The 24,423-nt window shown below is 39.3% G+C and overlaps 1 protein-coding gene across 2 annotated transcripts in view; it reads right to left on the bottom strand.

Moving 5' to 3' along the window:
- The window catches only part of LOC129855137 (TLE family member 5-like), a 43,378-nt gene extending 19,437 nt beyond the window's left edge, over nucleotides 1-23,941 (bottom strand). For both annotated transcript variants that reach the window (XM_055922488.1, XM_055922489.1), the window contains exon 1: nucleotides 23,228-23,941. In XM_055922488.1, coding sequence (XP_055778463.1) covers nucleotides 23,228-23,254 — 27 coding nt within the window. In that variant the 5' untranslated portion in view covers nucleotides 23,255-23,941. The remainder of the gene's footprint in view (nucleotides 1-23,227) is intronic.
- Nucleotides 23,942-24,423: the final 482 nt, after the last annotated feature.

Here is a 24,423-nt window from a genome sequence, read left to right as displayed (position 1 = left end):
CCTAAGCATGATGGGATGTTAATTAATTACTTAACCTCACAAACCAGCCGTGTGGAAGCAGCTGCTTTCAATACAGCCTACTTTGTATCCCTCATTTACTCAAGTTCTTTTATTTTGTCTGTTACCTGTCCATTTATGAAACATTTATTTGAATATTATTCCAGTGTTGGCCTTTTTAGAGGCACATTTTTTTAATGTGAATTTCTTGCTCATTTGACATACCCATTTATTTATTTCAGTAGTACTCTTATTCGCCTTTTAAAAATCAGTTAGTCGCTAGTCCTGGGCAGCTAAATTCATGAGTGTTCCAATCTATAAATGTTTTGAACATTAAAAATAAGTAAAAGTTCATGAACAGTTCATAAATGTATTCCTATGTTGTGAAACTAGTAAACTATTGGTGATGAGATATTGTGTAAAAAGAGTTGTACCGACTGCAATGCTAAGTTGTATATTTTAGTTAGGCTAACGTTAGATGGCTAGCTAGCACAGTATCTGCAGTTTCAAATGAGCAGCACTCAGTGAGTCATTGTTCACTCTAGTGAAAAAGTAGCTAGAGCCCTTAAATAGAGGTGACAATGTCAAAGAGGATAAAAGTGCAGGACATAATATTTTTGGGAGGAGTGCTGAAAACTAACTGAATGAATGGCTACATAGCTAGCTAGCTAACTTCACTGTACAATTCAGAATTGACTGGCACTATGTAGTTAGCTAACTAGTGTTGTGTCTTTGCTATGGATTAAATGATATGACATGCTATTTTATAAAATCAATTCTAATTAATATTACCTGATTAAACTAATCATGTAAAGGTAATTAACTAGGAAGTCGGGGCACCACAGAATAACGTTTATAGAGCTGTTGTCTTCCGAATAAACTCTTAAAGACCTGGTAATCTTTTATATCAATAGCAGTCAATTATTAAATCGTCACCTTATTCAGTCTCATCTGAACGTCGTAAATTCTTGGTTATCTCCACGAACCCTGACTAACAAATTGAATCAGCAATACAATTTATTTATTTACTAAATAAATCACACTGAATTACATATACACAGGAAGGATCATACGTTGATTGCTAATTATGTTATAAAAGAAAACATCCCTAGCGGACGAAACTGATATGACGGCTGGTTACAAAAAGAAAGGGGGTTGGGTTTGAATGAAAGCGTAGGAAAACAGAAACAAAAAGGATTGGGTCTCTATCGGACCTTATTAAGCTATGCCATCGTAAATACAGAATCGTATGCATTCTAAATAACCGCCCATTCGGAAAAGGAAAATGCAAGAAATATATTTACTCTGAGCTGCGCTTCAATAGATTGGTCGAAGATGGAAGGCTGGGTTGCCCAGCAGAGATCTCCCTTGTCCTTTGAAGAATACTTCTGGGAGGATACGTTGTAGTCTGTCGTCTTGTAGTACAACGGATACGTTGTAGTACCGTCGTCATGTGGTAGAACGGATACGTTGTAGTACCGTCGTCGTGTGGTAGAACGGATACGTTGTAGTACCCGGTCTTTCCGAAGAGATTGTTCGTCCTTTCCTAGGCCACGCACGTTTACAGCGGCTGCTGATAACTCGACGTCTAGGATGTATCACTTCTTTACTGAATAAGAGTTCAAAGTTCATACCAAGTTGCCCTAATATAAGTTCATGCTATTTTCTGGCTGGTATCGTCAAAATGCATCCTTCCAGCGTTGCAATCGTCACCTCCATGTTGAAATTCGCCCTTCTAAAACGTATGGACATCAGTCCTCACGTCGTCGGGAACACAATATTTATTTTGTTCAACCATTCGCAACCAAAGCTCACGCTGAGGTTGGCTTAGTTCGCAGTCAATTGGGTCACGGGGTCTCTTATAGAAGTGGAGAAAAGGGGTTGGTTCTTCATTTCCAACCAATGCCTATTCACGTGGGCGTGGCCACTGATTGAGCATTTTTTCCTCATGAAAACAATTCTCTCGTTTTAAAAACTAAAACTGCATCTAATATTTTCACAAATAGTTTCATATTTAAACATTTAAGTTGATTCTATATGAATCGGATAACTAGAATGTGTAGACTTTCCAAGATACAGTTTATGTCATCCTATCATCAGTAATAATGTCTCAGACGACAACTGATCTGACATCATTTTCTTTAAGTACCAACGGATACTTTCAACTGGTTGGATTACCTAAAGATTGTTCTTTTCCCCAACCTTTTGATGTTACAATACTCTCACTATGTTAACCTCTCTTGGGTAGGGGGCAGTATTGTCACGTGAGGATGAAAAGTGTGCCCAGAGTAAACTGCCTGCTACTCAGGCCCAGATACTAGGATGTGCATGTTATTAGTAGATTTGGATAGAAAACACTCTGAAGTTTCTAAAACTGTTTGAATGATGTCTGTGAGTATAACAGAACTCATATGGCTGGCAAAAACCTGAGAAGAAAAACAGCAAGTGGGAAATCTGAGGTTTGTAGTTTTTCAACTCTTTGCTTATCCAAGACACAGTGGAAATGGGGTCATATTGCACTTCCTAAAACTTCCACTAGATGTCAACAGTCTTTAGAACCTTGTTTGAGGCTTCTACTGTGAGAGGGGAATGAGTCAGAGGTCTGCCAGAGAGCCACGAGCTGACCAGGCGCGTTCACGTAAGAGAGTTAGCTTGCGTTCCATTGCATTTCTGAAGACAAAGGAATTCTCCGGTTGGAACATTATTGAAGATTTATGTTAAAAACATCCTAAAGATTGATTCTATACATCTTTTGACATGTTTCTACGGACTGTAACGGAACTTTTTGATTTTTCGTCTGCACCTAGTGATCGCGCGTCATGAATTTTGTTTACTGGGCTAAACACGCTAACAAAAAGGAGGTATTTGGACATAAATGATGGACTTCATCGAACAAAACAAACATTTATTGTGGAACTGGGATTCCTGGGAGTGCATTTTGATGAAGATCAAAGGTAAGTGAATATTTATAATGCTACTCTGACATCTGTAGACTACACAATATGGCGGATATCTGTTTAGGTTGTGTTGGTCTCTGAGCGCTGTACTCAGATTATTGCATGGTGTGCTTTTTCAGTAAAGTTTTTTTGAAATCTGACACAGCGGTTGCATTAACTTCTCTGGGATAGGTGGGTCCCACTTGGCCAAAATCCAGAAAAAAATGTAGCGCTTAATTTAAATATATTACTATAAAAATCAATCTTTCAATAAATCACACATGAAAGACACCAAAGTAAAGCTACACATGTTGTGAATCCAGCCAACATGTCTGATTTCAAAAAGGATTTACGGGGAAAGCACGCCACGCTCAGTACATAGCCACAGAAAAACACAGCCATTTTCCCAGCAAAAGATAGTCACAAAAAGCAGAAATAGAGATAAAACTATTCACTAACCTTTGATGATCTTCATCAGATGACACTCATAGGACATCATGTTACACAATACATTTATGTTTTGTTCGATAATGTGCATATTTATATCCACAAATCTCGGTTTACATTGGCGCCATGTTCAGAAATGCCTCCAAAATATCTAGAGTAATTGCAGAGAGCCAAATAACAGAAATATTCATCATAAACTTTGATGAAAGATACATGTTTTACACAGAATTAAAGATACACTTGTTCTTAATGCAACCGCTGTGTCAGATTTAAAAAAAACTTTACGTAAAAAGCACACCATGCAATAATCTGAGACGCCGCTCAGATTTAACAACATTTCTCCGCCATGTTGGAGTCAACAGAAATACGAAATTACATCATAAATATTCCCTTACCTTTGATTATGTGCATCAGAATGCACTGCCAGGAATCCTAGTTCCACAATAAATCGTTGTTTTGTTCAATAATGTCCATTACTTATGTCCAATTGTAGTACATGTGTCCAAACGCTCGTGCAGATGCAGGCAAACGTCGGACGAAAACTTCAAAAAGTTATATTACAAGTCGAATAAACTGGTCAAACTTAGTAGAGAATCAATCTTCAGGATGTTGTTATCATTTATATCCAATAAGGTTTCAACCGGAGAATTATTTTCAGCCTCTTAGTAATGGCGATATCATGAGGAATGTGCGTGACCAAGAACTGGCAATCTGCCAGACCACTGACTCAAACACCTCCCATCTGGTCCCACATCACAGTATAGGCTTCATTCAGCATTCTACAGACTGTTGACATCTAGTGGAAGGTGTAGGAAGTGCAAACAGATCCACATATTACAGGGAATTGAATAGGCGATGAGTTTAACAATGACCAGTCTCAGAATTCTCACTTACTGTTTGGATTTTTCTCAGGTTTTTGCCTGCCATATGAGTTCTGTTATACTCACAGACATCATTCAAACAGTTTTATAAACTTCAGAGTGGTTTATATCCATTAGTAATAATAATATGCATATATTAGTATCTGGGACAAAGTAGGAGGCAGTTCACTATGGGCACGCAATTCATCCAAAAGTGAAAATGCTGCCCCCTATATCAAAGAAGTTAACCTGTTGAGGATGGGGGCGCTGTTGTGACTATTTATGCTAATCGTGTAATTTTTGAAACGGCTTCCCACAAAGTTCTTGATCGTACAATATGCATATTATTATTATTATTGGATAGAAAACAGTCTATAGTTTCTATAGGAGTTGAAATTTTGTCTCTAAGTGGAACAGAGCCCATTCTACAGCAATTTCCCTGACATGGAGTCAGATTTCAGAAATTTTGGAGTCAGTTAAAAGGGCACTGTTATTGCTATGACTATACGGACACTGCTTACGTCTTCCCCTGGATGCCTTTACGTGATGACGATTTGAATGGGGTCGATTGCGCGTTCACAGGCACTATAAATTAAAAAACCCTGTAGCTAGCAAGTCTTTTCTTGGTGCGTAACGCGCGTGGAGGACACCGACCCGCTCCTGTTCCAAGCGTTAGTGTTGGGAGTAATCTTTCTCCGGTCATGTTAAGACTCGTTATAGGAGTTAAAAACATCATAAGGTAGTTAATTTAAAGCGTTTTATAGCAATTTATATCCGTTTAGTGCGATTTTGGGACATTTATTTCTGAAACGCTGTAAATTGCTGGGCACGCTTCCAGTTCATCCCGAACGCAGTTGGCATTTCCACATGGCAAGAGGACAGCTTTCCACCAAAAGACGATTGGACCCAAGAAAGGATCCTTTGCCCAAGATACTGATGGAAGAACAGCTCAAAGTAGGACATTTTTATTATGATAAATCGTGTTTCTGTCGAAAAATGTTAGTGGCTTAGGACGCCATGTTTTTTGACGTAGCTTCACTTGGCGCAAACTGTATTGAAAAGTAAGGATAATTTAAAAAATGTAATTCCGCGATTGTATTAAGAATTAAATTGTCTATCAATCCCTGTCCACCCTATATTTTTTAGTCACGTTTATGAGTATTTATGTATAAGAGTAGATCACTGTCTAAGTGGCGCATGGACATTTTCTGACCAGCTGAGCTACATTTCACATTGTCTAACCATGATTTTGGTGGCTAAATATAAACATTTTCGATCAAACTCTATATGGATTGTGTAATATGATGTTACAGGAGTGTCATCTGAAGAATTCTGAGAAGGTTAGTGAAAAAATTAATATATTTTGGCGATGTTGACTTTTATCGCTCACTTTGGCTAGAATCAATGCTGGGCTGCTATGTGCTATGTGCTATGCTAATATAACGATTTATTGTGTTTTCGCTGTAAGACACTTAGAAAATCTGAAATATTGTCTGTATTCACAGGATCTGCGTCTTTCGATTCGTGTATGCTGTGTATTTTTACGTAATGTTTGATGATTAGTAAGTAGGTAAACACGTTGCTCTAAGTAGTTTTTCTATTCCATTTGTGACGGTGGGTGCAATTGTAACCTATGCCATCTACCTGAAATATGCACTTTTTTCTAACAAAACCTATCCCATACCATAAATATGTTATCAGACTGTCATCTGATGAGTTTTTTTCTTGGTTAGGGGCTATAAATATCTTAGTTTAGCCGAATTGGTGATAGCTACTGGTGTTGGTGGACAAATAAAAGATGGTGGATTATGCTAATGTGTTTTTAGGTAATAGATGTACATCTTTCCATATTGTGTCTTCCCTGTAAAACATTTTAAAAATCGGACATGTTGACTGGATTCACAAGATCTGTGTCTTTCATTAGCTGTATTGGACTTTAATGTGTGAAAGTTAAATATTTAAAAAAAATATTTTTTTTGAATTTCGCGGCACTGGTTTTTCAGTGGGGGTGGGGGGGGTGTGCCGCTAGCGGCACTCTCATCCTAGACAGGTTAAGAAGAAGTGGATCTAAAATTCCATGCATAACAGTTGTATGTTTTAGCAATGTTTATTATGAGTATTTCTGTAAATTGAAGTGGCTCTCTGCAAAATCACCGGATGTTTTGGAACTACTGAACATAACGCGCCAATGTAAACTCAGATTTTTGGATATAAATATGAACTTTACCGAACAAAACATACATGTATTGTGTAACATGACGTCCTATGAGTGTCATCTGCATAAAGATCAAAGGTTAGTGATTAATTTTATCTCTATTTCTGCTTTTTGTGACTCCTGTCTTTAGCTGGAAAAATGGCTGTGTTTTTCTGTGACTTGGCTCTGACCTAACATAATCGTTTGGTGTGCTTTCGTCGTAAAGCCTTTTTGAAATCGGACACTGTGGCTGGATTTATAACAAGTGTATCTTTAAAATAGTGTAAAATACTTGTATGTTTGAGGAATTTTAATTATGGGATTTCTGTTGTTTTGAATTTGGCGCCCTGCAGTTTCACTGGCTGTTGATGAGGTGAGACGCTACCGTCCCACATACCCTAGAGAGGTTAACAAAGGGCTTTCCAAGAGACCATTCTGTAGAGTGGAGAGAAAAAGGGGGAAAGATATTTATGGGGGGGGGGGGGGGTCATAAACCACCCCCAACCTGGCAACATCATGACACTAGCTATACCTATTGCCACATAGTAAATAAATAATTTAGCTAATAAAAAATCTGGTTAATAAGCTAACCCAATCATTGTTAAGGCCATCAATTTTTTTTCATATTATAATGGTATTTGGTCATGTGATTATGGCAGGGTTCAAAGATAGGAGAGAGAGAGAGAGCATCGCTCACGTTGAGGCAGGGAGATGACGAACAGGTCATCAGGTGAGAATGAGTTATAAAAGCACTATCAGTTCAACTCATCTTCACTGACTGTAGCCCAAGTGCTATAACAAATGTTGTTGCCTGCATTTTGATTTCATTTGGTTGTCATGGAGATTGAAGACGTGGCTGCGCTTAACAATGACACAAAGCAGATTGAACTGTTGCCGTCTGTCATATCCACCAGGAGAAGCTGGATACCATAAATAGGAAAACAATATGCCCAAATTTCATTTCTGGCAGTGACCCGCATAAACAGGTATTTGGTGCATTTAAGTGAATTGAGGCTGTAGAGCTGACCCCTCTCTGTACCACTATATGCCCACCTTTGTATAAGGTTGCAACCGGTTATTGACTGTTTTGAATGTGTATGTTTTTTACTTTATGGTGAATGATGAGTTGTTGCTATGTATTTTTTTCCAAATCTATTGCTTGAGCATGACGCCATACTGATGTTCATGTTGAAGTCTACTGCTTGATCCATATTGAAGCATTAGGTTTTGACTGTCACTGAATTATTTTATGAATTAATACAGCATTTAAATTATGTAACCAAGTAAGACGTTTCTGGACTCAGACTGCCTCGACTCCTTTTAAATGAACTAGGTATAATAAATTAGACATTCAAGACCATATACTATACAAGCGTAGTAAAGGGTGCACAAATAGAATAATGGGTTGACATTTAAATGTCGCTAAAGGGGTGGGGTGGTGACTTTCTGAACTTAAGAGTAAGAACACAGTTTAAAGTAATATAGAAACATTGGTGTGGAGGGGGGCATGCCCTTGGACCACCCTAGAGGGGCGTTGACACTGGAACTCATTGACCCTGACCCCCCCCCCCCATATCCACCAAAGTTACAGTGTTGCACACAGACCTACATAACAAGGACTACACTACAACGGACGATAAGATCTTCCATCCAAGAAGAGCTCCCACAAACAATTCCATCTAAACGCCCCAGCTTAGAGGTTGTAAAGCCAGTGTACCCAGTAGAGTGAGCTGGCTGGCTCAGGGCTAACCCCTGCATGTTAGGGGCTGAGGAATTGGATTGTGTCTTAAGCGCCGGACTGGGCTTTAGACACAGCAACAGGGAGTCTAATCCGGTTTGGGCCAGGAATTTGATTATTATCGCCATGGACCAGGCTGGGGCTTACCCCCATTCCAGAGACGCAGTTAAGATGCTTTAAAATGTGATTATTTTACTTTTATCACTTCTAGTGAAGTGCACTCGCATACATAGGCAGCCCCCTCCCCACCGCAAAGCCGGCCAAGCATGGCAGTCCAAACGCACAACGCATTGACATGGAGGGCATACCAGCACACACACACACGCCAGGGCAAGAGCACAGGGGCTGTAACAAGCCGAAGGAGACAGCCACGCAAGGGGAAATTTGTCACGAGCGAGGAAAGCAGTGAGGGCAACAGGGCCGTAGGTTTGGAGACCATGTGCAAGATTAAAAATATCCTGGTGAAGGAGGCTGTGAGATTAGTGTGTGTGTGGTTGTGCTTGTGATTGATGTCTTGTTCTAAAAAGCAAGGTTATTACTTACAAGGGTCCAAAAGGGCAGTACAATGATTACTCCCAGCTTCAGAAACAAATAAAAAAATGGACAATGAAAGTAGAAGGCTGGAAGACCTGACATGCATCGGACACTAAAATGCTCCCTCTGGACCCTGACTCCTATCTGCTAAGCAACGAAGGTAGCTACCTGGATTGTTAGACCCAGCTGGCCCACAGCCTAACCCTGGGCACTACCAGTCCAGTCTGGGAGGGCTTCCTGCCATAGATCTCTGGGGTTTTCAATGAGCTCCAAGATGAGGTGTTTTGTTGCACAAGTCTTTCTCCTGCCTTGCGTGTATGAAGGGAGAGAGTACAGCTAATTCTCTTGTCTGTCCTCTGCAGTGCCTGTGTTCTGGCAGGTCTGGGGCCTGTGCCGGGGTTGGCCAATCAAAAGCCCCCTCGCCTAGCCGCTTTGTTCCAGTCCAGTGCTCTGCTCAGGGGTGCGGTTACACCCCCCCCACCCACACAGCCACTGCTGAATACTGATGGAGGCACTGCTCCACTTCTAACCCCCCCTCCTCACACACTCCCACACATACTGCTTGTACCCTCACTGACACACACACATACAAACATCCTCATCATGCTCTGCTTTCTCTCTTTCATCATCCTCCACTTTGTCCTTTTCTTTCTCCTCTCTCACACACACACACACACACACTTTAGCAGGTTCGGGAATAAGGTATGCAGACAACAAAAGGCCAACCTCCACAAACAAAGCATGCAATTATTTATGAACACATAAAACAGAGGCTCATAAAATCTACCTCCACACATACACATCAATCATAGAGAGAGCGGCCAGATGGGCGGTAACAGGTGTCTCTTCATGCAATCTTCAGGTCTCTGAATAATAAGAGAAACAACTCTTTCAGGTAGCACAATATAAATGCTGTGGTTCTTTCACTTCTCGGAGGATTTGAGAAGTAATGAATTCTAACCAGGAGCTCAATATATATATATATATATATATATATATATTTTTTATTTTTTATTTTTTTACATACTCACTTGCAGCAATGGCAAAGTCAAATTTTCCACATTATTTAGCCTTAGCATTTAATCTAGTTAGCAATCACTGAAATTGCTTTTAGTGAAATAAATGTTTTTTGGGGGGCAGAACCAGTCTCGTGTGTTAGTCCTCCATAACTGGGATGTATGAACCCAGGATGGGGAGAGGTGTATGGTATGCATACCCTGCATAGAATGTGTGTGTTCATGATGGGGAATTGGACTGTCCCAATCCCCCAACCCCATAGTCACTTAAAAACCAGCCAGTGTGGCCCTGCACAAAAATCCATATCACCTGTGACCCGTGGCCTGCACTCAGCCCCTCAATAGCTGGGCCCCCCCGCGGGGTTGGTGGGGCACTGGGCCCTCTGGCATGCTAATGAGCAGCCCTGACATCTGCTGGCTGTGTGTGTCAAACTCCACATTTAATTTGTTCAAAAAAACAGAAAGCAGATGAGACCATTGAAGCCACTAAGGATATCTGTGTGTGTGTTTTAAGACATGTCTGTACCCTTGTTATTGAGGTTGTGTATGGGTGAGTAGGAGAGAGTGAAAGACATGGGAAATCTTTATTTTAAAAATGGGTGTGCAATCATTAGTGCATTGACGAGTGGATGTCAGCTTTGGCTAGAGAAAGGTGAAGATGGCACCCTTATGTGTGTGCGTGAGACAGTGTGTGTGTGTGAGAGAGAGTGAGCGATTGAGCAGGGGTGGGTGGGAGTTTGTTTAATGGGCGATACAGGGGACCAGGGATTAAGCTCCCATCCCAGGTTTGAGGCTTTAGAGAAAGTCTGGGGGCTGTACTATTAATTCAAGTGGCCTTAATAATGCCTGTGCATCCTCTACCCTGACCCTCCCAACACGGCACCAGATCTGGGAACGCATGATAAAGCTAAATGAGCTGGGTGTGTGTGTGATCATGCACCTGTGAATCAAGGCCAAACTTCTTGTATTGTCTATAGGTTTGAGATTTTACTCCCATATTGCCAAATTTAGCAGCAGTGGCGACAAGCTGTTCTGTGGGTTCTACTTACAGCAGAAATGGTTTTATCCATCATCTGCCATTTGCTTATCTGTGTTAGTTACTCACAACCAAATGTATGCAAATACACCTGGGTTTAAACACCTGGTGCTGGTCACAGGGGCTTGAAAGATGAGATATCATGCTGTAACTGCTACAGTACCGCATGGACTGGAAGCACATTCACTTTCTTAAACCCCATTTGCGCGGGAGTAGTTTTATTGGGGGAGATAATTATGTGCACGAGCACAAATTACCACATCAGTAATTTAAGTCCCATCCAAATCTGCCGAAAATTCCAGTCGAAAACCTACTAACTCCAAGGTCCTCTGATACTACTAGTCCTGTGCGACTCGACATCCCTGTGTTTTGAGAGACATGTCCAAGGTTGACAGGTGTTACTCGAAGTTTGAGCAAGAAAACAACTGATTCAATAAATGAACGCTTAAAACAAATGTGCTGTGCAAAGCCTATATATGAAGGGCCTACATGTATAAACTTTCACAGTGAATGCTTTTGTTTATATGTTGCGACAATTAATTAATTGAACATCGGCAAATGCACAAGTAAAAAAAGTGTATATTTAATGCAACCTTGCTGTTAATAGATCGCAAAGCAGCAATTCAACTAAGGTAAACTTTTTGAAATGACAAGTTCACTATCATCCATAACACATGCATCTCAAGTGAAAGTGCACTGTTTAGCACACATCTGAAGGCTGGGGGGATTTTAGGACGTTTTCCACTTTGGATGGCTAAAATATTCGAATGATTATGATCACACTTCCTTCATTCAAATATTATGGCGACGCTACACCAAAGACGGTTTGGTGCGATTTAGAAACTTGGGAAGCCAAGCTCAAGTTATCAGTGTAACCTGTTATCGCCTGGACATGTTGAAATATCATCACGCCCAGAATGAAGGGGTAATATTTACATAACCAATGTTCTCTAGTAATACTAGTCCTTTGTGAATAGGGCTTTAAAACCATTCAAATTATAACACCTTAATTGCATAGGAATCAAGGTAAAATAGCGTAAACTTAAAATTGTCACCATAACTTGGAATATACTTAGTTTATTACAGAAATATATGAAGGAGAAATATTCTACTTTAAGCATTTCACAGTTTGAGAGAGCATCTCACATCTTAATCTCCAGTTTAAATCTTCCATCATGACAGTTCTAATCTGACACATACACTACCGTTCAAAAGTTTGGGGTCACTTAGAAAAGTCCGTTTTTATTTTTAAAGCCCATTAAAATAACATAAAATTGATCAGCAATAGAGTGTAGACATTGGTAATGTTGCATTTTACTATTGTAGCTGGAAACAGCTGATTTTTTTTATGGAATATCTACATAGGACTACAGAGGACCATTATCAGCAAACATCACTTCTGTGTTCCAATGGCATGTTGTGTTAGCTAATCCAAGTTTATCATTTTAAAAGGCTAATTGATCATTAGAAAACCCTTTTGTAATTATGTTAGTACAGCTGAAAACAGGTATTCTAATTAAAGAAGAAATAAAACTGGCCTCTTTTTTAAAATGATTTTACTTTAGACTTGTTGAGTATCAGGAGCATCAGCATTTGTGGGTTCGATTACAGACTCAAAATGGCCAGAAACAAAAAACTTTCTTCTGAAACTCATCAGTCTATTCTTGTTCTGAGAAATGAAGGCTATTCCATGCGATAAATTGCTAAGAAACTGAAGATCTCGTACATCGCTGGGTACTACTGCCTTCACAGAACAGCGCAAACTGGCACTAACCAGAATAGAAAGAGTGGGAGGCACCGGTGCACAACTGAGCAAGAGGACAAGTACATTAGTGTGTCTAGTTTGAGAAACAGATGCCTCACAAGTCCTTAACCTGTTTGGGCTGCAGGGGCAGTATTGAGTAGCCAGATAAAAGGTGCCCATTTCAAACGGCCTCGTACTCAATTCTTGCTCGTACAATATGCATATTATTATTACTATTGGATAGAAAACACTCTCTAGTTTCTAAAACCGTTTGAATTATATCTGTGAGTCAAACAGAACTCATTTGGCACAAACTTCCTGACCAGGAAGTGGAAAGTCTGAAATCGAGGCTCTGTTCTACTTCCTGCCTATAAAATGGGCATGATACGTATTAGTATACATGCACTTCATAGACCTTCCCCTGGATGTCAAGAGGCGGTGAGAGAAGAAATTGAGTGTTTATCTTGGTCTGAAGTGGAAAACAAGCTCTTTGTATGACGTGTCCCCCATTTCCTGTTTTCTGGAGAGAGCGAGGAGGTACCTGGATTTGCCTTCTGTTTAGCTGCCGTTATAGGCGACTACTATCTCCGGCTTTGATTTTATTTGATACATGTGACCATATCATCGTAAAGTATGTTTTTTTTAATATAGTTTAATCAGATTATTGAAATTTTTTCGGGAGTTTTGCCGTGTTCCGCTCTCTGACTTTGTTGACGATGGAGAGATTCGTGCCACTTGGCTAGTGTGCTTGCTAAATCGAGAGGGAAAATGGACGTTCTAAATCCAAACAACGATTGTTCCCGACAAAGGACCCCTTGTCCAACATTCTGATGAAAGATCAACAAAAGTAAGAAACATTTCATGATGCTATTTCATATATCTGTCGTACATGTGAACTAGTCGTCGGCGCCCAACTTTTGGGTACTCGAGCTATACCGAAGCTCGATGTCGTAATGAAGTAATTTTTTTTGAATTCTAACACAGCGATTTCATTAAGAACTAATGGATCTATCATTTCCTATACAACATGTATTTTTTAGTTCTGTTTATGAATAGCTATTTGGTCAGAATATGTGTGTCAGAAAAATATCCGAACGTTGTGGGAAATAGTAGCTACGTTAGCACAATGTATAACCACTGATTTCAGCTCTAAATATGCACATTTTCGAACAAAACATAAGTGTATGTATAACCTGATGTTATAGGACTGTCATCTGATGAAGAATATCAAGGTTAGTCAAAAATTATATATCTTTTACTGGTTTGTTACGATCGCTAACCTTTGCTACTGGGAAATGGCTTGTGTTTCTGGCTATTGTGGTAAGCTAATATAACGCTATATTGTGTTTTCGCTGTAAAACACTTAATAAATCGGAAATATTGGCTGGAATCACAAGATGCCTGTCTTTCATTTGCTGTACACTATGTATTTTTCGGAAATGTTTTATGATGAGTAATTAGGTATTTGACGTTGGTGTCTGTAATTATTATGGCTGCTTTCGGTGCAATTTCTGATTGTAGCTGCAATGTAAACTATGATTTATACCTGAAATATGCACATTTTTCGAACAAAACATAGATTTATTGTATAACATGTTATAAGACTGTCATCTGATGAAGTTGTTTGTTGGTTAGTTTGGTTGGTTCTTGGTTAGTTAGGTTGGCTTTGTGCATGCTACCTGTGCTATGAAAAATGTCTGTCCTTTTTTTGTATTTGGTGGTGAGCTAACATAAATATACGTGCTGTTTTCGCTGTAAAACATTTTAAAAATCGGACATGTTGGCTGGATTTACAAGATGTGTACCTTTCATTTGCTGTATTGGACTTGTTAATGTGTGAAAGTTAAATATTTAAAAAATATATATTTTGAATTTCGCGCCCTGCACTTGAGCTGGCTGTTGTCATATTGTGGGCGGCCTCGGGCTTGCAGCCAGAAGAAGTTAACTGGCAGCTTCATTAAATAGTACCCGCAAAACACCAGTCTCAACGTCAACAGTGAAGAGGTGCCTCCGGGATGCTGGCCTTCTAAGCAGACTTGCAAAGAAAAGCCATATCTCAGACTGGCCAATAAAAAGATTAAGATGGGCAAAAGAACACAGACACTGGACAGAGGAAGATTGGAAAAAAGTGTTATGGACAGACAAATCTAAGTTTGAGGTGTTTGGATCACAAAGAAGAACATTCGTGAGATGCAGAAAAAATGAAAAGTTGCTGGAGGAGTGCTTGACGCCATCTGTCAAGCATGATGGAGGCAATGTGATGGTCTGGGGGTGCTTGGTGGTGGTAAAGTGGGAGATTTGTACAGGGTAAAAGGGATCTTGGAGAAGGAAGGCTATAATCCATTTTGCAACGCCATACCCTGTGGACGGCGCTTAATTGGAGCCAATTTCCTCCTACAACATTACAATGACGCAAAGCACAGCTCCAAACTAAGCAATAACTATTTAGGGAAGAAGCAGTCAGCTGGTATTCTGTCTATAATAGAGTGGCCAGCACAGTCATAGGATCGCTACCCTATTGAGCTGTCGTGGGAGTAGCCCATCAAGCCAATCCAACTTGTGGGAGGTGCTTCAGGAAGCATGGGGTGAAATCTCTTCCAATTACCTCAACAAATTGACAACTAGAATGCCAAAGGCCTGCAAGGCTGCAAATGGAGGATTCTTTGAGGAAAGCAAAGTTTGAAGGACACTATTATTTCAATTACAAATCATTATTTATAACCTTGTCAACTTCTTGACTATATGTCCTATTCCTTTTGCAATTAATTTCATGTATGTTTTCATGGAAAACAAGGACATTTCTAAGTGACCCCAAACTTTTGAATGGTATTGTATCTACAGTGGCTTCAAAAAGTATTCAAACCCCTTGACTTATTACACATTACTGTGTTAAAACCTGAAATCAAAATGGATTAAAAAAATCTACACACAATACCCCATGACAAAGTGAAAACATGTTTGTAGACATTTTCATAAAATGTATTGAAAATTAAAACAGAAATCTCTTATATACAGTTGAAGTCAGAAGTTTACATTAGAGGTCGACCGATTATGATTTTTCAACGTCGATACCGATTATTGGAGGACCAAAAAAAGCTGATTCCGATTAATCGGACGATTTTATATTTATATATATATATATATTTGTAATAATGACAATTACAACAATACTGAATGAACACTTTTATTTTAAGTTAATATAATACATCAATAAAATCAATTTAGTCTCAAATAAATAACGAAACATGTTCAATTTGGTTTAAATAATGCAAAAACAAAGTGTTGGAGAAGAAAGTAAAAGTGCAATATGTGCCATGTAAAAAAGCTAACGTTTAAGTTCCTTGCTCAGAACATGAGAACATATGAAAGCTGGTGGTTCCTTTAATCATGAGTCTTCAATATTCCCAGGTAAGAAGTTTTAGGTTGTAGTTATTATAGGACTATTTCTCTCTATACCATTTGTATTTCATATACCTTTGACTATTGGATGTTCTAATAGGTACTTTAGTATTGCCAGCCTAATCTCGGGAGTTGATAGGCTTGAAGTCATAAACAGAGCTGCTGGCAAACGCACGAAAGTGCTGTTTGAATGAATGCTTACGAGCCTGCTGCTGCCTACCACCGCTCAGTCAGACTGCTCTATCAAATCATAGACTTAATTATAATAACACACAGAAATACAAGCCGTAGGTCATTAATATGGTCAAATCCAGAAACTATCATTTCGAAACCAAAACGTTTATTAATTCAGTGAAATACGGAACCGTTCCGTATTTTATCTAACGGGTGGCATCCATAAGTCTAAATATTCCTGTTACATTGCACAACCTGCAATGTTTTGTCATAATTACGTAAAATTCTGGCAAATTAGTTCGCAACGAGCCAGGCGGCCCAAACTGTTGCATATACCCTGACTCTGCGTGCAATGAACGCAAGAGAAGTGACACAATTTTCCTAGTTTAATATTGCCTGCTAACATGAATTTATTTTAACTAAATATGCAGGTTAAAAAATATATATACTTCTGTGTATTGATTTTAAGAAATGCTTTGATGTTTATGGTTAGGTACATTCGTGCAACGATTGTGCTTTTTTCCGATAATGCGCTTTTGTTAAATCATCCCCCGTTTGGCGAAGTTGGCTGTCTTTGTTAGGAAGAAATGGTCTTCACACAGTTCGCAACGAGCCAGGTGGCCCAAATTGCTGCACACTAGTTAAAAGAAATTCATGTTATCAGGCAATATTAACTAAATATGCAAGTTTAAAAATAAATACTTGTGTATTGATTTTAAGAAAGGCGTTGATGTTTATGGTTAGGTACACATTGGTGCAACGACAGTGCTTTTTTCGTGAATGCGCTTGTTAAATCACCCGTTGGCGAAGTAGGCTGTGATTCATTGATAAATAAACAGGCACCGCATCGATTATATGCAACGCAGGACAAGCTAGATAAACTAGTAATATCATCAACCATGTGTAGTTAACTAGTGATTATGTTAAGATTGACTGTTTTTTTACAAGATACGTTTAATGCTAGCTAGCACCTTACCTTGGCTCCTTGCTGCACTCGCATAACAGGTACTCAGCCTGCCACGCAGTCTCCTCGTGGAGTGCAATGTAATCGGCCATGATCGGTGTCCAGAAATGCCGATTACCGATTGTTATAAAAACTTGAAATCGGCCCTAATTAATCAGCCATTCCAATTAATTGGTCGACCTCTAATTGTTATGTTTGGAGGAAAAGGGGGGAGCTTGCAAGCTGAAGAACACAATCCCAACCGTGAAGCACGGGGGCGGCAGCATCATGTTGTGGGGGTGCTTCGCTGCAGGAAGGACTGGTGCACTTCACAAAATAGATGGCTTCATGAGAAAGGAAAACTATGTGGATTTATTGAAGCAACATCTCAAGACATCAGTCAGGAAGTTCAAGCTTGGTCGCAAATGGGTCTTCCAAATGAACAATGTCCCCAAGCATAGTTCCAAAGTTGTGGCAAAATGGCTTAAGGACAACAAAGTCAAGGTATTGAAGTGGCCATCACAAAGCCCTGACCTCAATCCTATAGAAGATTTGTGGGCTGAACTAAAAAAGCGTGTGCGAGCAAGGAGGCCTACAAACCTGACTCATTTACACCAGCTCTGTCAGGAGGAATGGGACAAAATTCACCCAACTTATTGTAGGAGGCTTGTGGAAGGCTACCCGAAACATTTGACCCAAATGAAACAATTTAAAGGCAATGCTACCAAATACTAATTGAGTGTAGGTAAACTTCTGACCCACTGGGAATGTGATGAACAAAATAAAATCTGAAATAAATCACTATTATTCTGACATTTCACATTCTTAAAATAAAGTGGTGATCCTAACTGACCTAAGACAGGGATTTTTTACTATGATTAAATGTCAGAAATTGTGAAAAACGGAGTTTAAATGTATTTGGCTAAGGTGTATGTGAACTTCCCGACTTCAACTGTAAGTATTCACACCGACATTGCCCATTATCCTTTTCAAAATTCTAAAAAGTCTGGTTGTTGATCATTGCTAGACAACCATTTTCAGGTCTTGCCATAGATTTAAGTCAAAACTGTAACTCAGCCACTCACTGTCTTTTTGGTAAGCAACGCCAGTGTAGATTTGCCCCTGTGTTTCAGGTAATTGTCCTGCTGAAACGTGAATTCATTTCCCAGTGTCTGGGGGTGTAAAGCAGACTGAAGCAGGTTTTCCTCAAGGATTTTGCCTGTGCTTAGCTGCTGTCTTTTTTTCTTAACTCTCCATTTGTTTATTTTCTATCCTGAAAAATTCCCCAGTCCTTAACGATTACAAGCATACCCATAACATGATGCAGCCACCATTATGCTTGAAGAAAATGGAGAATGGTATTCAGTAATGTGTTGTATTAGGTTTACCTCAAACATAAAACTTTGTATTCATGACAAAGTTAATTTGCTTTGCCACATTTTTTTCAGTATTACTTTAGTGCCTTGTTGCAAACAGGATGACTGTTTTGTAATATTTTGATTCTGTACAAGATTCCTTTTCACTCTCAATTACATTGTTTTTGTTCAAACGCAACAATTTCATTGATTTGACTTAGTTACAGTTTATATGAGGGAATCAGTCAATTTAAATAAATTCATTAGGCCCTAATCTATGGATTTCACATGACTAGGAATACAGATATGCATCGGTTGGTCATAGATACCTTAAAATAAAAATTATGAGCATGGGCCTCACAATCTCATATTTTTGTGCACTTAAATTGCCATTGATAAAATGCATTTGTGTTAGTTGTCTGTAGCTTATGCCTGCCCATACCATAACCCCACCGCCACCATGGGGCATGGTTCAATGTTGACATCTTTCTGGAAGATTCACTTGAAGCCAAGTTTCAACCTCTTGGCAGAGGCAACCAGGTTTTTGGCTAAAATGTCCTGGTACTTGCAAAGTTCATGATGCCGTTGACCTTAAAAGGAAACTCCCAAACTATATTTTGGTATTTGTTTCATTAGTGCACTGTTGAAAGAGTTCCACAATTTTTTGCATGTCAGCAAGTTTTCAAGATATAACTTTCAAAATACAAAAAGTGTCTCAGTCAGTTGAAGGGTTCTGTAGAATGGGATGGGGATCCAGTTAGGTCTCTCACACAATTAGGAGCACTTTTCTTCTCCTCTGCACACTGATGAAGTGGTTGGAACCTTTGCAGTCTTCTCAGACACACTGCCTGTCTTAGAACAGAGACGCATCCCGCGGCTGCATGCACAAGGGCACACCATTCATATCATGAGACATCCAGGCTCTAGCCTGAGCAAACAATTCCTCCCCCTTCTACGTTGGAACTGGCAGTGACAAATTGTTGCTATGGAGCAAGCACACCATGGTAACATAATAGCCTTGTAATAGTTTTTGCAGACATTGTATTCCAAAACGTTCATTTCAGGTTTTATTTGTGCTGTGAACGACAGGGTCTACACAGCACCAACACCGTGCAAATGCAATTGCTTGTTTAGCACATGACAGTGATGTTAAAATTTCAAATAGACGTTTACCGAAGTGTTCATTTTTTACTTGAATATGTACACAAATATGAGTTATGTGATCATGGGCTGAGAGTCAGTTTTTTTTTTATACCATAGACCAATTTCTATTACCATGGGAAATTGGGATTTGGGAAAAAGATTTGGCCTATTCCAGTCATAAAAAGGCACCCACCAGGGTTAGTTGTTTTCATGCTGGGAAATATGCATTCCATTACACACAATAGCCTGGTTTTAATACAAATGGAGACAAATTTTTTTGGTGAATATTCTAAAATATGCATAAAGAATATTCACATTTTCCCACGAGAGGTGTTTCCATTAAACTGACTTATTGAGGACAAAATGCTGTGTGTGATGACGTAGTGCACATAAAAAGTACTTTTGCAAAAACCAAGAAGTTCAATGTGTTTCCATCTACCGATGGCTGCTAAATCTTTTGCGATAAGTCGCAAACTTGCCCAATCTGTTTTTGCCGCATGCTCTCTAGACATTTCTCTGATAAAGTCGACAGGGTAGGTTATAAGATATGGATAAGAGCAATATCCTTTTTATTTGATAACTTGCAGCCAAGCATTGATCATCATCTCACCAGCATTAAAATAATACCATCAATATTTATAGGAAATTTGCATCAAGCTCATCATCAAACTCTTTTGGTGGGGGTCGGGGGGGTCCGACGCTAGTTAAGTACTTCTCTCTATGCGTAGTCTGACCTTGATCTTAAGCATGACATTAGCATGCTATTCACCCGCTATTTGTTTTAGGTGGAGATCAAAGAAATTAATGTGTCTACAGATACACCCTATTTGATTTCTAGAATGTTTAATTTATATGCCTGGACTTTTTCACTGTATATATAAAAATAAACATTTTTTTTAAGTACAATGTATTGTGTTAAATATTAGCCACTAGCGGTAGCCACCGTCAGTTATACCCGCATGCATTTATAACCTTGTTATTTTCCTTACACTTTGCACCATTATATATTGTTTGTTTACGTTTCCTCTGTCACGTTCGCGTGTCTGTTCCTGAGGATAGCTAGCAATAGTGGTTCATAGTAGGCTAATGTATTACAAGTTCTGAAATAATTTGGGACTTGTAGCCTATTTGAATCATTATGGAATGCAGACCATATGTATCAGTTTAAACCTGGAGCCTGGTGCACGGTTCATGATGTCTGTGTAACAGTATAACTTTAGACCGTCCCCTCGCCCCGACCTCGGGCGCGAACCAGGGACCTTCTGCACACATCAACAACTGACACCCACGAAGCGTCGTTACCCATCGCTCCACAAAAGCCGCGGCCCTTGCAGAGCAAAGGGAAACACTACTTCTAGGTTTCAGAGCAAGTGACGTAACTGATTGAAACGCTATTAGCGCGTACCCGCTAACTAGCTAGCCATTTCACATCCGTTACATCTGGACCATTGTCACAGTTCCATGATAAGCGAAGAATATTAAGGTAGATTTATAGACTACTGTTCAAACCATATTCTACACTTTTCTCACCTTCCAATATGTCATGGATTGAACAGTTGAATATGGTAATTTTAAGGATGAATCAAACCAGCGTATTTTTGATAAACCAATATATTTTGTGTAAAGGCATCCAAACTTGTTTTTTAATTATTCATAAATACTTTCCTAACCCCAAATAATATACAATAGAGTATTTTGAATGTACCAATTGGTGCTGAAAATGCGACGAATGTCTGTATTTACATGGCCTTCTCTCATTGATCCCTAATGTTCTGAACATTCTCTCCATATGCTCTAATAAGTTTTATTTTTTAAAGATGTCTTTATATAAATGTACTGAAACCCCTATTGAATGACAACTCCACGAGGAAAAAACACAGCAAGTGGGAGGGTTTTCACCAGGTGAATTACATTTATTCAGTGCGTGCAAGGGAACAACGCCTGCAAAGCCTATTACGCACCGGCATAAGGTAACGCCTTGATCACACCGATAGTGTCATTGTGCAAAATAGTATGCAGGATCATCTGGATGTGTATGCAACAAAAGTTCAACATTCACCTTCTGCTACCATTTCTGTCAAGTCGTCTACGCATACAGTTTGAGCTTACATTCGATAAATCCAAAGTATGCACCACACAGAACGCACAGCAACAGCAATGCTACAAAGCAAACGCAGCGTTCCACTGGAAATTAATTACTTCTGGTGTACCAAAATGCAATGATGCTGCCGATCACACGGCCAGCATCATTGCGCAAAATAGAATGCAGCATCATCTGCACATGTATGCAACAAAGGTTCAACATTCAACTTCTGCTACCATTTCTGTCAAGCCATCTATGCATAGTTTGACGCATAGGTTCGATAAATCCAATGTATAGACAAGAGTAAACGCACTGCAACTGCGTCTGCAACGCTGCAAGGCAAACGCAGCGTTTCATTGGAAATGAAAGTAATTCTGGTGTACCAAAATGCAATGACACTGCCGGTGTGTTCGATGCGTAAGCCTGAAAAAGTACTACTGAGAAGTTCGTAGGAAAGGCGTGCCTATAAAAAGCGTTAATTTCCTAAATCTGAATCAGGCCCTTAATGCTTTCCCACGTTGTTGTAGTACAACTTGGCATATCATCCCGTGACTCCAAGTGATGGTTTACGCCATCAATTTTCACACAATTAATTTTACCGACAAAAAAAAGAAATTGTACCGACACTTCATGTTTCCATAACACCTGTCGTGTTTTTCATGTTATTTATTAATACGCCATTACTATACTTGCATAACAACTGGATGGGCACGTGGTTGTTAAGGCACAACACAGACCCACTACATGGGTTGCAGGCCATGAATCACAAGCCAGTACCAGCTCTACCCCTCAGTATATTCTGGATACTAAGGTAGATACTCAACTTAAGTATTTTATTGTCAAGAGAATCATGTAGAGACAGCCGTACTTATCGTTGTCAAAGAAACGATATATTCAATTGCCAACAAATCATATCAGAACTGCCTGTCTTTCGAAAGTTAATTATGTTAAATGTTTTAACATTGGACATGAACCAAATCTCCCCCCAGTTCCTGTATCATGTCTGCAAAGTCCGTCAACTTCTTCAATGTCATCATTTGGGGCTCCCTGTAAGAGTAATCGCTACACTGTATGCATTACGTTGTCGGGCTTGTATACTTGTAGCCACAGTAAAATAGCCATCCGTTCTACATTTCCCATCTGCCTTGCAATCCAAATTCAGTAGCAATGAAAATCATGCCGATTCTGTATTGAACAGAACAAATATTGTAATTGTGTCACCGACAGTTTGATGTAAATACTTGGAAATGAGCATGATTCTTTTCCACTTTAACTAATAACCTGTGAAATCGCAGTCAACAAACGGCATACAAATGTATGGCCACAACAAGTAGTTAAGCATAATACGGGTCATGGTAATTAGGCATAAATAGGCCCTAACTTATGTCTGGTTTGGTAATCAAATTGCCCCAGGGGGTCTGCTTAATTCAGATTTGAAACAAAATGTGACGATCATATTTCTTGATGGAAGTGACATGCTGAAAGCATAAAAACCTTTGATGCAATACAATGTAACGATGTATGCTCATTGTATAACTAGATACAATCTAACTGGCACACGCAGACAAACAAGTTTAATACAGAAAATAATCTAGTGATTCTCCGAATATGACATTAAATCCACTTACTGAATGTCTGGATTGTGGAAACATCATGTCAATTCCTTGTTTATTGTTTTCCTTCCCAAATACGATGAATGATGAGTATTCAAAATGCAGCCACAAAAATATTGGCTTGTTGTTCCCCTCTTTGTCCGTATTTGCAAGCTCGAATCTAGCCAATAATCGCACGAGTTGACCAGATCACTAGCGAACGCTAGTTATTGTCCCCAAAATTGGTGATCCAGCTGGCGTTAGCTAGCTAATCAATATCTCTTGTTTGTCCAGGTGTATATCAGTCGACAAAAGTAGCCTAGTAGCTACCAGCTGGAATCTCGTTTTCGTTGGTGATGAAATACAAACCTCGACCATTTGAATGTTCCTTTCTTAATTCTTCAAAGGCTGTCGCTCAAAATGATTAATCGCTGTTGCTAACGTTAGTTTTCAGTTTATAGGTAACTTAACTAGTACACTAGCTAGCTAAATATAATATGCATATAACTACAAATGTTATGGATAACGCTAGATCTTTTCGTGGTTTCTTTTGTTCGGTCGTCTTTCACCGTGTGTTTTCGCCAACCCAACAAAGCCAGCTAAAGCTATATGTCCGTTAACACACAACGCTTCAGAGGGAAAACTGTTCGAATTCCCAAAAATAACAAAATGGATCTCCGTATTCGCTTAAATTGAATTCCTCCCGTTTTAACTAGTGCTGGTAAACAAACAATTGGCGCAAAAAAACGACTTAAGATTTGTTAATGTAATGATTTAAGCTTATGGTAAACTTTAAAGTATACACTTGCTCAGCCTCTGTCAAATCTGTCCCTAGCCGAAATCCGAATTTGTGGCTGAGGCTGAAGAGTCGACATTCCATTCCTGAGGCAAGTTGCGACATTACAAAACGCCCCACAAAGATATCCACCGTACAGAACAAATCATATTCTATGCCAATTGGAATAGAACGCAGTGGGTGTTAAAGGAAATGTATTTCTATCTGAAACGTTCTACGTTGCACTTCTAAACATGCCCCAAACGTCATCCCAGAAATGTAATGGCTAAATAACTAGCGCTCCTCGTGGAAGGGAACACAAATTCCACCTTGAATGAGTACACAAGCTGCATTTAATTTTTGTTTTCTATTGTTTCCCACTGTGGTGTCAACCACATAAAATTTATCAAGTTTGTCTTCTGGATTATAAAGGATCATAAGGTGTAGCATAGGCTAT

Source organism: Salvelinus fontinalis, chromosome 5 (genome assembly GCF_029448725.1).
Source record: "Salvelinus fontinalis isolate EN_2023a chromosome 5, ASM2944872v1, whole genome shotgun sequence".
In the NCBI taxonomy this organism is placed as follows: domain Eukaryota; kingdom Metazoa; phylum Chordata; class Actinopteri; order Salmoniformes; family Salmonidae; genus Salvelinus; species Salvelinus fontinalis.
This window is presented reverse-complemented; position numbering and strand designations above follow the sequence as displayed.